Source organism: Cyclopterus lumpus, chromosome 20, assembly GCF_009769545.1.
Source record: "Cyclopterus lumpus isolate fCycLum1 chromosome 20, fCycLum1.pri, whole genome shotgun sequence".
In the NCBI taxonomy this organism is placed as follows: Eukaryota; Metazoa; Chordata; class Actinopteri; order Perciformes; family Cyclopteridae; genus Cyclopterus; species Cyclopterus lumpus.
The window spans coordinates 6,718,309-6,732,508 of record NC_046985.1 but is presented as its reverse complement, the minus strand read 5'-3'; the positions used below and the strand labels follow the sequence as shown (position 1 = coordinate 6,732,508).

The following is a 14,200-nucleotide window of genomic DNA, read 5'->3' as shown; positions in this document are numbered from 1 at the left end:
AGCAGCCCGTTAGCTTAGCTTAGCATAAAGACTGCAAACAGGGGGAAACATCGAGCCTGGAGTCTCTGCAAAAACACTTTAATTTCCATAAAACGGGTTTCCACCTTTTATAGACCTGAAGAAATCTCTCCATCTCCTCCGCTGCCTTTGCTCTGAGGTCCGTCTGTGTTTGGGTTAACTGGTGCCGTAACGCAAGTTTCCAACAACAGGTTTATAACAGTGGCCTTAACAGCAGACTGTCTGACGCCCTGAATGACTGTGACTCACTGTGTTAGCTATCAGATTAAACCTCGGGTAGAATCGGGGCGAAAGTTGGAACAAGCCGTGGGAACAAATTGGTGTCACTGGATTCAACTCAAATCTCATCCGTTTTTATCAGGAAAGACGGGTGCTAGTTTAGACACTTCATCAGTCGTGGCTTGTGGCGGTGACGGTTGCGGTTTTTATTGTTTGCCGCTGCATCTTCCAACGTGCCGGATCATAACCCCAACTGTCAGGATGTCATGTAAACTGAGCAATTAAGGAGCAATGTGTGTAACATTCTGAACATTAATGTGGCAGCAAACAAACTATTTGCTCTGTTAAGATATTGCCGAGTATTGTCTCCCTCTCTGTGTGTTGTTATCTGAGCGCCTCCTTGCTTTGTTGACATAGCTGGGCATGTTTGTGCCTGTGAGCGCGCCCCGCTGGTTAGACGGTTAGAGCTGATAACGGCGTCCTGACAGACAGCGTTTCGCTGGAAGCGAAGCAGACTGAGCCGCCGGCTCGAAGCCGACTTTCTAGACCTTGCTTAGAAACCATCGAGGTAGATATCGATTGCATACAATGGCAAATAATATTGAAAAATGATGCGTTATCTCAAATTCGATGGACCACTGAAGCTGTCTCACGAGAAAAAGAAGTCGGTGTAAATTAAAGGCTAATTACCTCTTCCAGAAATGCAATGTCCTCATTAATTTCAATGGGAGTGACTGCATTGGCACAGCTGAGCTGCAGACGCAGTCTAAGCCGCCACCTAGAAACCCCTGCGAGCCCACATGGGTTCTGACCTCTTTGAGAAAATATCTTTGAGGTAACTCACGGCTGTCAAGTGGAAACCCTTTTGAGGCCTATCTTTATGAGGAGCATAAACAAACCACGCAAACACACACACACACACGCACACACACACACACACACACACACACACACACACACACACACACACACACACACACGGCAGCCACTTGGATGATTGATTGTACAGACTGCTCTTTTTTCAAATCAAGTATCGCACTGCAACAACAAGTGAAGCCAAGAGAGACATATAACTCCTCTGTCTTCCCTTTAGAAATAATGTGTACATTTGATGGTCTCATCTTCACGCCCCGGCTGTTCATGTCTACAGTAACGTACAGCAGGTCCAGAGACTTTTAACCCATGTCAGGTTGCCAATAAAAGCAGACAGTGTATTGGTGTTTTGGGGGGTGGTGGTGCTTGTCCTGCTCTGATGTGTGGTACTAAGGGTGTGGTTCATGGTTGTTATTGGCTGTCCACTGCTCAGGAGGCTCTCTGGTGGTTTCATGCTTCACTACATTCACTGTTTATTTGTTTATTTCTGAAGCGGGAGGATTCACACAGCGAGGCTGCGAGCAGCTCGGCTTGCTAATTTTCATTACCTCACTTGATTCCCAGTGCTGCTTTTTACCCTCGCCGCGCTCCATATTCAGACCCTGCAGTGAATGCAAATTATGTATATTTTTTTTCTCCCCCTTTTGTTTGTTTTGTGTCTCCGTTTGTCAAGTTTGTTAAAAGGTTCCCGGAGGATAATGTATTTGGGAAGAGATGTTTACTTGTCTTCATGTAGTTCAGTATTTAAACTCTGTGATGCTACATCGTCGTCAACAGCTCTCCAGATGAACCTGTAGCTGTTTAAGTTTCAGTGTGTGTCCGACCTTCGACTGTCCGACTGAGCATCATCTTCTGGTGTTGGAGTTGTGGATGTTTCTGAGTGGATTAGACAACATTTTGGTTGGCAGTTATTTCTTCAGACACGGGAAAAAGGTGGCGCGCTTGTGAATTGGGAGTGAACCTCAACGTCCTTGAGCATCACTTTGAAATACAACCAACTTCTGTTTGAACCCATCAGACAGCTTGCAAAAGCCAATTCATAAGATTAACAACCAACGAAGGATCGCCCGAGAATTCGATATCGGCGGATCGGATTCACCTCGGACTACTTACTTTATTCTCTCCGTACTTGTATTGTTTTTTAAACAACCCCACGCCGTCACAGGAATGTTTATCAACTGGCTCAATTTCTTGCAAATTTCAAGTGTGATCTTTGGCTGGATCCGCCGGCTCCACCGAATCGACTGATTTGTCTGGCATCGTGATTTTTTCTGATTAAAAAACAATCGAGACCAGCGCCGTTGTCGAGCGTTTTCAACCAATTTCTGCTGTAATAATACTAACAGCAACGGAGACTGCTCCAAACAACATATGCACTGCTATCAAGGCTGTTCTAAATAGATTCAAAATACAGATTACTTTGAAAAACAAACAGAACTCTGCTGTGATGGCATTTGTTCAAAGGAGAGATGTTTCTTACATGCGTGCGTGTGTGCCGGGTCGTACTATCTACAGGAAAAAGAAGGCTTGCCGACACACATTGGAACATTTAGTCAAAGCTCCCGTGTCCTTGTGCAAACTTAACATTTCATTTCCTCAAGAGCAAAGACGTGGTTGCAGTTTTCAGTGTCCTCCTCTTTTATATTTATGACAAACATTGCTCAATCACAGCTGCCACTACATCTTCAGTACCAGTTTGGGGACACTCAGAAACATCTCATTCTCTAAAGTAAAATACCCCGAATGATCTCATAAAGATGTTAGAGAATTCCTTGTGTGTTATGGAGCCAACGTGAAGTAAAATCAAGCTATTCAGGTCTCAAGATAATGCAATATTGATGGGATAGAGATGGGAATCCTTTCTGCCGTTGGTTTTTGTGCTCTTGAGACAGAAAATGGTCCATTACAGGCAGCGTTTTTTTGTTTTCTCCATCACTATCTAGTTTCACTTCACCCTGAAGCTGAGTGACGAGGTCCCATTCCTCCTCTCACTGGTTCATCATGTGGCCATCTATCTTCCATTAGCTCAGTGTCGTCTCCACACTGTCGTGCCTCTGGAAATTCATCCACTTGAGTTGTCTATCCCCACATACTATTACAATACAGAATGCATCTGACAATGCATGCAAGATTAATAAACTTGCTCATGTTTGTTTAATAATTAATTAGACATCAAATCTACGGGTTTGCATGAGCAATACGTTGGATAATTGTGTACAAAACAGTTATTTTAGGAGGGTTGATGTTACGTTTATTATATAATATTGCAAATATGTTATGAATCAATTTCAAATTAATCCCAAAAATATACTCACACTAGCAATTGTATTGTTTTCAAATACATTTAACGGGGACTTACTATGATAAATATATTTCATACATTTGATTTGAATACATATGATTCAACATTCAGATGTGGCTCCCTCTCCTATCTAGTGTGCAGGCTCATTAGTATATATCTGAGTGTCTCCACCCACAGCGTGAGAACTATTTTTGCATAGCCATATTTATTATCGAAAGCCCAGAGCAGACTGGGCTTTCTTTCAGGAAGGAGCTTAAAGAGACAGGAGCTAAAAACTGAGCTTTTCAGACAGAAGGTAAACACAGGTATAGTCAGACAGACAGCATGAGAAAGTTGTTCAACTTTAAAGCATGTGAACACGTTCTAGTATGAACCTACAAGTTAGCATGACATTTCCCCTTTAAAATGGCATAAAGTATATCTTGAAAAAGGTTCAGTGGAATACGTTGACAGACGGTTACGCTGTCACTGTTCCAACAGTTTCAAATAAACGGACAAAATGCCCATGACGGCTTTTGAATCATGGTGAATATTTGCCTTCATTTAAAAGCCGACACGAGGAGGTCCCATTATCACCTATCACAGCAACATGCACATTCAGACCTCCACTCGACCAAAACGAGCTGTAGAAACGTTCAGCTCCGAGAGGAAAGAAGGAACATACATCACTGTCATTTCATAGCGTCTAATAAATGTGTATTCTGCTCTGTCTTCCTGTGGCTGATTTGTGCAAAGACCGTCTTACATTTATTTCATGTCAGCAGTAATTGTCTAGCTCGGGTATTTTATTCCTGTGAGTGAAAAGTTCAGTGCGTCTGAACGACCTTTTTTATGCTCCACCGACGTTTTTTATTTTGTGTTTGACAATGTGAGTCAGCGTATTAAAGACACTCGCTAGTGCCATCAGGACTCTCAGGGCTCATTCTTATCTAAATGTATCCGAGGTCACGCGTGACTCCGTCTACAGCGGACAGCTCCCAGAGAAAGTGGTGATTGTTCAAATTATGGATGAATTATTTACTTGTTCCTGTGTGATGGCTCCGGCCTGAGATGAGAGTTCATGTGAGCTGATTTCTTATCGCGAGCGGATCGTTGTTTTGATTTTATTTTGATCCAAACAATACAGTCTAAATCCCGTTGTTTATGAATAGCTGATCAATTCTGATATGAATATGTGCTTATTGCATTAAAATGATTCTTTGATTTCTTTTCCGTTGTCCTGATCTTCAGTTAAGTGCAGTAGCACATTTCACACATCGATATCGAGTACCACACGTCTCTTTTTTTGGCACAAGTTCGCGGTGCATGATTGAAAGAAACAGCCAGTATCTTCTTCCCACGACCTCCCACCAAAGCCCTCGATATAATTGTGTGTTTCTGTGTGTGTGAGCCTGTTTATCTGGCCCACCTTCAACCTTCACCGGCCCCTCTCACCTCCCTCCATCCTTCTCCAAATGACCCCAAAAACATCTTGAGCTGATCAGGAGGAAACTTTACAGCTGTGCATTTGCGTGTACTCCTTTTACAAGTGCCCTTGTTTTCTATTCTCAAAGCAATGTGCTGACTAAGGCTACCCGGAGGGGCCTTTTTCCCCGACACGATTTGTCTGCACTTTAAGCCGCGATGAAAGACTTCTGGCAGTGTTCGCTTAAATATACAAATTGATCCAAAGTAAAACCACCTACATGGCTGAACTCCATTTGGATTTCTGATTTCTATCAATCCCACAGAGGCTTTGCTAAGCCTGAAACATTATCTCTCTGTTTTATATTCCAGGCTGAATATCATGTAGCGGTGTTAGATTATAACTCTCTGAGGGGAATGTGAATCCTCAAAGCAAAACCAGCTGAACAGGGAAGGATTGCTCTTTAATTAATGTTTGTCTCGTGGCCTTTTGACACCCGAAGGGCGGTAGCTCAGAATATTACCAGCCGTGCATCAAAGTATGCACAGAGCTGTGTGAGTTTCTATTAGTGAGATCACAGTCAGACACTTCCCAGGCTCTCCATGCAGCGGAACATTACCCTTAGCAATGTTTTAGATAAAAGACAAAGCTGTAAGGTATCTCATTAGACCCACAGGGAAACAGACGAGCTATAGGAATCTCACAACTCGAGCGTTCTTCCCAATCCTGCACAGGAAACAATAAAAGCAGACGGGCCGCTCCCACGTGGCTTATACAAGTCTGCAAATGTTTCTGTTGGGAGAGATCTGACTGTGCAGTCTGGTTTTAAGGGTGGAATAAGTTGATTGGCTTCTTCTTGTTATTAATATAGTATAATAATAATATAATTAATTGATTAGTGGACATTAAAACCTCTTTGCGTGCGGCCCCTAATGAAAACCACAGAGAACAAAGAGAACATACAATGCAATTCAGCAGGTACTTTAAAAAAAAAGATATATTCTTATTGATTTTCCAGATTCTATTGCAAAAAAAAGTCTCAGTTTGCTTTGAATTACATTTGTGCTCACAGCGTGTTTGTATATTGTGTTAGCTGCGTACCTTTATAATAAGGGATTACTTAACAGCAATCACAATATCTCCTCTCCCCTTGAAGCTGTTTTTTATTCCTCTAAATCACGTTTGCTGTATTATGCGTCTTCACGGTCTTCATTCACGCTGTATGCAAACTCACCGGGTGCGTTTTGTTTTGTCACTTCTTCAGGAGGACACAGATCACAACTACTACACATCGAAAACATACAACCCGTCAGATGCGATGAGCAAGGACTTGTGGGTAGACGTTGACCAGATGGACAAGGACAAAGTGAAGATCCACGGGATTCTGTCCAACACACACAGACAAGCAGCGGTAAGTCCACCGACCGGACAATGCTCGTCTTTCAGTAACATTCATTGGGGGGCTGTTGCTTATTGTCATTAGCTGCAGTAAGATGATGTAAAAGATATTGTCAACTAATGCTGCAACTAACAAGCGTTTTAATTTTCAGTCGACGACTAATAAAAGGATGTTTTGTCCGACCAACAGTCCAAAAACCAAAAGAAATTCAGTTTATAATGATCCTCACAAAAAGAAGAAGCAGCAATCAGAACATTTCTACTGTATTGTGCTTCAAAATATTAATGATTAATCAATTTCTTTAATATAATATAATAATAATAAACTTCATTTAATTTAAATTGTATGGATTTTAATCTTTTGCAGCTCTATTGTTGATGTTAAGACATTTCAGATGTTAAATGTTAATGTGTCTAAGATTCAACTTAAACCTTCTGCAGACTTTTATTATTATGAACAGAGGTTCACGGTCATAATATTCAGTGTGTGAGCAGATTCCTACATTTCTGATCATGACACACATTTCTTAAAGTTATGATCCTTCTCAAGAAAGACAGTTATGAAGACATAATGATCAAAATATTTAATTCATTGCTATTCTGAGTGAATATCCAGCGCTATTAAAGGTCATTTCTCCTCATCAGTCAACTTAATCACACGGGTAGTTTAGCCGTCGTTATGTTGCAGTTCAGCTGCTTTAAACCACAAAGTTCCTCTTTAGCCAAACTTGGTCCCATTTGTCTACTCATAGTTAAGCTTTTAGCTGTTTCAACTGGGTTTCTTTTTCATACCAATCTGCATTTGCAAATGTAATCGTATCGCAAACACAAACACACACACACACACACACACACAGTATCAGCCCAGTAGCCGGTTAGTTGAGCCAGTGATGTTGGCAGAAAGATAAAATCAATGCTAACAACACAAAGAAGAGATGCTCAGTATTTATGTGTAGGCAGCTGTGTGTGGTATATGTGTGTACCTGGCATTGTAAATGCTCAAATATATGGAACTGTAAAGACATGGCTCGACAGATTTTAACTATAGTACAATGTATTTACTTCCTCTACCATTAAAAATATATATATCAGTCATTCCTTTAAACATCTAAACCGTTAAAAAAATCTTCTGCAGTGAAGTTTCCCTCCGTCCAGCTCTGCACAAGCAGGTGACCCATGTGAGGTGCATACTGATGAGGTCACCCAAGGCAGCGTTTACCGACTGGAGAGACAGAGCAGCATGGCAGCAGGGCAGTCACAGACTAATAGAGAGAGAGAGAGAAGAAACCCAGGGTGAACAATAGCTGCCGAGGAGGTAGAATAGAGCCCCACATTGTGCATTCTGGTGCTGCAGCTTCAGTCATGTAATGACGGATTGAACCAAACAATCTGATGCAAGCTATTCTTTGTAGCCACTGAAGAGGCGTGGCTTTTCTTCCCAGACAGTACAGGAGGGATGTGGGAGGTGTCCTTGACTTTGACTTAAAAAAAAAAAAGTCAAAGAAACCTCTGAAGTCTGAATGAAAAAAATAAATAATTTCCCAATTCAAATGCCAGGCCCAGTCAAAAATGAAATCTCGCATGCACGATTTCCTCGTGTGATTGCAGCCAAAACCATCTGTGCTGAAATGCCGCCCCCCGTGTCAGCAGACTAACAAATAGAGTTTATGATGATGGCAGAAAAATGTCCTGAGAAACTGCTTAAATCTCTCAGAGCTTCCATTTTCCCTTCTGGCTCGGCTGCCCAACGAGCACTTTGGCCGCAGACACTGAAAAGGAATTGACCGACGAGGTCGTAAAATAAAAACACAGCCGCAGAAGTCAACTTGATCACAGGATTGTAGGAAAGTTAAGCTCTGGATTGGCTGTATCGTCTGTGAGATTCAGTGTGGTTTGCCACAGGATTACTCCCTCCAGCATAATCTAGGATCATGTTTAATAAGTGCATGTTTACTGTGGACTGTCATAACATGTTGTGGCAATGTGACTTTCTAGCATGTCTTCCCATCGGGGGAGTATATTAGAAATATTTAAACCATGATTCGTGGTATTATAGTTTCTTAATGCTCTTTTTATTGTGTATTAATTCCCATCAAACAGATGTGTAAATGATATGGAAGCCCATTTCTGTCAGGAAAAGAAACAAGAAGCTGAAAAGTTAGGAACGATCTTAATGGTGAATTAAAAATGACCTAGTCTTAAAAAGTCCTATTTTCTATTTAATCTAAATATAAAAACGTATATAAAAGTGTATATATGTGGATGTCACGCAGAGACTTGACATCACAAGAACCACACACGAGGTATAAGATCTAAATCACATGATGTCCTCAGGTGATGGTCCGAATGTTTGAAAAAATATATATATTTCAAAACCACCATTCCTCGTTTTTGTCCTTTGTCCATTTTTCCTTATTTCTTTTCCCCTTGACAAAATGGGCTCCTATATGACAGAGATTTATAGATACATTATATGCAAATTCACCCATGAATGACATGAATTTGAAATATCTACTATTTCTTGACTTCTCATAAATCAGCATTAACAATGGCAGGATAGGATAATATTGTTTCTTTCTTCTCATACTATAACATGTGATAAAGGTCATATGCATGTATTTATAGTTTATAGTTTACTACAATAACCTTATTCTTTAAATCTCTATTTTACATTACTCAGAAATGACCAGTGAAGTAGAGACGTCTGTATTTTGCCTCTGATCTAAATCCATCTTGTTGTTTTTAAGATGAAGTCTCTCCTCTGATCCACCTTCTTTCTGACCGGGGTCATCTGTCTGTTTTTCCCCTCACAGAGAGTTAATCTGTCCTTCGATTTCCCTTTTTATGGACATTTCCTCCGTGAAATCACCGTGGCGACTGGTGGTAAGTGAACACTGTTCTTGGACTCTGTTCTCTCAATAGTGGTTATTGGATGTACTGTATGTGCTTGGCGTTTTCATTGCTGCTGGCTGTAGGAAGGAATGTTGCATTATTAACATTGTGTCTGCATGTCTTTCTGGTACTCGGTGTACCTGAGTGAATGTGGCGTGGCTATACTGTTCACAGAGATCTCACCAATGAATACAGAAAAGAACCAGACAATTAGTCATTTCTTTCGATGTTGTCTCTGGGAAGTTTAAAATGGCTCGTCTGGCGCAAACCGCCGACACAATACCGGACCATGGCGCTCACCTCCGCGGCGTACAGACTGGGGGATGAAAAACAAACCTCTCCCAACACTCAGCACCACCAGCTCCACACCAGACTTATCTGGCAGGGAAACCAGACCGATGGGTTTGGACTGGAAACAGGAGTCCCCGTGCCAAGTGGCCTAGCACACCCTGATAGACATGTATAAGGAGCTAGGGGTATCAGTGTGTGTGTGTGTGTGTGTGTGAGTGTGTGTGTGTGTGGGTGAGAGAGGGGGGGGGAGGGGTTAGACACGTGACACAGCAGGCGTGTTTGCCAGAGTGTGCAAAGCAATTTTCCACTTGAGTCTTGGCGGCGAAACCACAACACCCCAACCGGCTATTATCACATGAAAGACCAAATCCCTGCTCTTATCCAACTATTTCAGAGATGTCGTGCTGCGTTTTAACTGCCACTGGAATAATAAAGAAATAATCCACCGTGATCGCCATCATCATCATCGTCATCATCATCCCCCGACGTGGTCCTCCATCAGTGGCAACGTCGAGTTGGCTTGAGAGGCTGGATGATGACGTGGAGGAGTGGACGGGCTCACGGGCTACTCAGGAGGAGATAACAGGAATTTGCATTCCTCCAGACGGAGAGAAAGGGATGAGACTAAAGAGGAAGAGGCAGCTATCTGCCTCTCGCAGGCCTCTGGGGCTTTGTCTCCAACGCTCCGTCCTCACATCCCTCCATTTCAGGGCCTATCAATCAGCTCGCCCTTCTCTGCCCACTGGACCATCTTTTCTCCCTTCTTTCATTGCCGTCAGCAAAAGTCACTGTTTCTTACTCGAGCCAATATTTCTCTTTGCTACCTTAAGTGTGCTGAACCTCTCTGCAGGAAGGTTTTATTTTTGATAAAACAGCATCAGAGTTATAGTTGCACTTAGTTCAGTATTTTCAGAGTTACGGTTACTTTCCAAACAGCAGCAGCCACAAACACATTAACGATGAAGCAACAAGAGGAGGTTGGCGTGCAGCCTGGTCAAACATATGAAGTCCACGTCCACCTTTATGGGGGTCGCATGCAGTAAATTGAGCGTTTCCACCACAAGAAGTCCTTTTGAGTTCTTAATGTCTTACTTGTTAGAATTAGGAGAGAAAAAAAAAGGAGAACCCGATTCGCAAATGTTGAGACTTTTCCACAATAAGTGCAGATACCTCAAAACAGGATACAATACGACTCGTTACTGCACCAATTTCAAGAAAAATGATTTCCGCCAATTCTTGAAACAAGTTGATTTGTGTTACAAACAGGCAGAAACCGTCTCCTTCTTGTCTTTTAAGATATTCTAAGGTTAAAGGCTCACTTGTGGCCATTTAAAGCTGTGTTTATGCCACTTTAGCACCTTACAGTGTGGATCTGAAACTATTATTTGATTCACTTCTCAGCTGATGAGCAGACAATTAACAGTTGACAGTGAAAAATATGCATCTCTACTCAAGTGCTAGTGTGAAAAATGATAATCAATGCACGCTGCTAATCAACTAAACTGATATTCTCAAACATCACAAACATTACAAAGTCACTTCAAGAGAGTGCAGCACTTCAGATGCCTGAACACATTAAATATAACTAGAAATGTCTTGAAAATGAATGGATTATGCCAACAAAGAGGAGTGATATTCATACGGTCTCCTGGCTGTATGAATATCACTCCACTTTCTGTCAGCAGATGTAATGAACTGTCATCGTTGAAGTGTGTGCGTGTGTGTGTGTGTGTGTGTGTGTGTGTGTGCGTGCGTGTGCGTGTGTGTTTGTGTGTACGGCTCGACATGTGGAGACTGTGAATACCATGAAGATATACGATCTGACCACATCCAGCTGTGTTGACGGATATCCAGCTGTGCGATGCCATTTACTGGGCGGCCAGCTGTCACACTTTGAAACCGTAATACAAACAGGGATTCAGAAAACACACAAGAAGATGTGGTATTGTATATTGTTATCTGACTAATTGGTGTTCACAAGCTTTTTATATGTGAGGCAGCAAATACACAACGTGTGAGCCAAGTGATGAAAGGAAACAGCGTGTAACATCGTCTGCACTCTTGCGACCCAGATGTGCCGGTGGTTCCCAGCCTCGGGCGAAAAGAAGCCCTGAAAGGGCTGCAAGATAAATCAGAAGGATCATAAGATGATTAACAAGGAAACATCTCTTCATGTTTATTATTTCATTGTTAATACAAAATATAAATCAGCTAATGAATGAAGCTACCCGGCAATATATAAAGCAGCTGACATTAGTGATGCTTTCGCATTAAAGCACCACTGATTATAATCCAGTGATAAAATCAATGTTTTCCTCATACAACGATTCTTATGATATCTTAAGAAAAGCAACTTGGTTAGTGTACATTATAGTACATTACTTACGGTTACTATAGCTACAGATAGAGAACAGCCCGATATTCTATAAATTATTATAAAATGGGCCATTCTGCATAATTAGTACTTTTACTTAAGACTTTTAATTGTAACTTCTTGAGTATTTTTACTATATAGTAACTACTTTTACATCTTTCTCCACCACTTCCTATGGTAAGCAGCACTGTCTCCTAGAAATTAAGTATTTACTTGAAAAAACATTGCCACTGAATATAATCCAAGTAATTATGTTTCCCTTTTTGTTTTTATTGGGCTAATGAAGTTTGACTTTTACGTATGTCAAGTCATGAAGACGATCGCTGCCAATTGGTATTCCACAGAAATCTGCTGTGGAAGATAAAACACATGACGTTGTTTGTGCCAGATGTTTTTCCTTTAGAAGCCATAATGTATCGCTTACAGGCTGACATGGTATTGTTCGCTTCATTCAGCAATGAAAAATAAAATGAAAACAACAGACATCTAATTTAGATTTTAATTAAAAAACCTAGCAGTTATACAATACAATAGATGACATTAAATGTGTGTGTGTGTGTGTGTGTGTGTGTGTGTGTGTGTGTGTGTGTGTGTGTGTGTGTGTATGTGTGCGATCCGAGCCTTTTCCCGGCACAGAACAGCTGCGATACACAGAAAATATCCTGTAAATTATACACAGCTCAGTACGAAGGAACAAAGTCCTTGTACAAACACAATGTCCAATAAAGTGAAGCTTTGTCTGGTGGGTCTGCTAATTCCTGCTCTTGTTTTTCTTGGACATACACAGCTCGGCACTTTTGGATAGCGGCACATATAAACAGAAAGAGTTGGAAAGAATGATCCTGCTCCATCCCACCTTCCTCAAACCTCTTTCTCTACCAGAAACTCCTCGTCCTTATTTCTCCTCTCTTCTTGTACATGAGCTTCCCCTCCTCCTCCGTCCAGTCTCCATAATGCCATAATGGATGAATTGCCTGTCTACTGAGCGCCCCCGCGGCTCAATAGTATTGTGTTTTTAGGAGATTGCTGATAGAAAGCAGAAATAAAAACCCTGTGTGTGCACGCGTGTGTGTGTGTGTGTGTGTGTGTGTGTGTAGGTGTGTGTGTGTGTGTGTGTGTGTTTGGTCGGGGGTGGATTTCTAAGCTTTCTAATGGTTGAAAGTGAAAGACGAAATAGTACAAAGCAATGCCAAAGTTGGTGAGATTAAAAAAAAGTGCTTGAGTTGAATGTTGGGTAAATGTAAGATGAGTTTGCTGATTTGTGTCGCTGCACGATCAGATAAAGAAAAGTGCAGCCGCAGCAGCACACAGCCGGTTTCACTATGGCAATTATATGTACCTTAACTTAGGCAGGAAGACTAAACAACCCATTCATTGTCCATAGTATAACATGCTTGTATCTGCTGGGCTGGGTTCACGTCCTGCAAACATAAAATGCATTCATATTCCCTTCCACAGCCACTAAATACTAAGCTACCTCCAGCAGCCAGTTAGCTTAGCTTAGCATAAAGACTGGAAACCGGGGCAAAGAGTTAGCCTGGCCGTGCCCAAAGTTCAGGGCTCGTCGTCATCTGATACCGACACACTCAGGCACCACTTAGCCCACTTACTTCACCAAGTACTTGAGTTTCCGAACCTACCTGGTACTGTTTTAAGACTGTATGGATTTAAGAGTATTTTGTCAAAAGCTTGTTTTGAGAGGAATAAAACTAGTCATGGCAACTCCTTCTATATGATAAGACGTATGGTGACATGAAATGGGGGTTTATGGGCCTGGCCTCAATGAGACCTTTCCCAAAAATCCTCTTTTCTTTTTGAGAAGGGTTTTTCCTCCCCTAAATGCCTCAGGTAGCTACTTTAGACTCTGTATTTGTGTTGAACTTCTTCAAATCTCTTACTCTGTAAATTTGGTTGTTTGATGATTTATTGTGAAGTACAGTACATTTCAGAAAAAAGAAATCTCCAAAGGACCAAAGGAGGTGAAGGAAAGGACTTTTTCATAGTTAAATAGTTTCCCACATCCAACACTGACTTAAAGGGAATACTTATATTTGGGGGAAAACCCAAGGCACCTCTCTACAGCGTAGCACCCACACAGGGGGAAGAAAGGGGGCCGATACAGCTGAATGTTGAAGTAAAAGATTTCCAAAACGTCCTACTCACCTATTTTAATATATATTAATAATTATTTTATTGTCCAGGAAAGACCATGTTTTTGGTGGTTTTACTATAAGGCTTCAACAGCCTTTTCTATCATAAAAAAATTATGCCGTTTCCAACTTTCAACAAGACGAAAGTGGCAACATCATGAGAAGAAATAGATGCCCTCGTTCCTGTTGAAAGAACAATCTTCAAACGAGTAATTTATGAGACATGTCTTTTTGTATTTCCTTATTCATTCTTCAAACTCCTCTTCAAAGGTGAATTA

The 14,200-nt window shown here is 41.4% G+C and overlaps 1 protein-coding gene across 1 annotated transcript in view; it reads left to right on the top strand.

The window, feature by feature from the left end:
* plxdc2 (plexin domain containing 2) overlaps window positions 1–14,200 on the top strand; it is an 81,538-nt gene that overhangs the window by 36,672 nt on the left and 30,666 nt on the right. Inside the window, exons 3-4 of the mRNA XM_034559649.1 lie at window positions 6,082–6,228; window positions 9,029–9,098. Coding sequence (XP_034415540.1) covers window positions 6,082–6,228; window positions 9,029–9,098 — 217 coding nt within the window. The remainder of the gene's footprint in view (window positions 1–6,081; window positions 6,229–9,028; window positions 9,099–14,200) is intronic.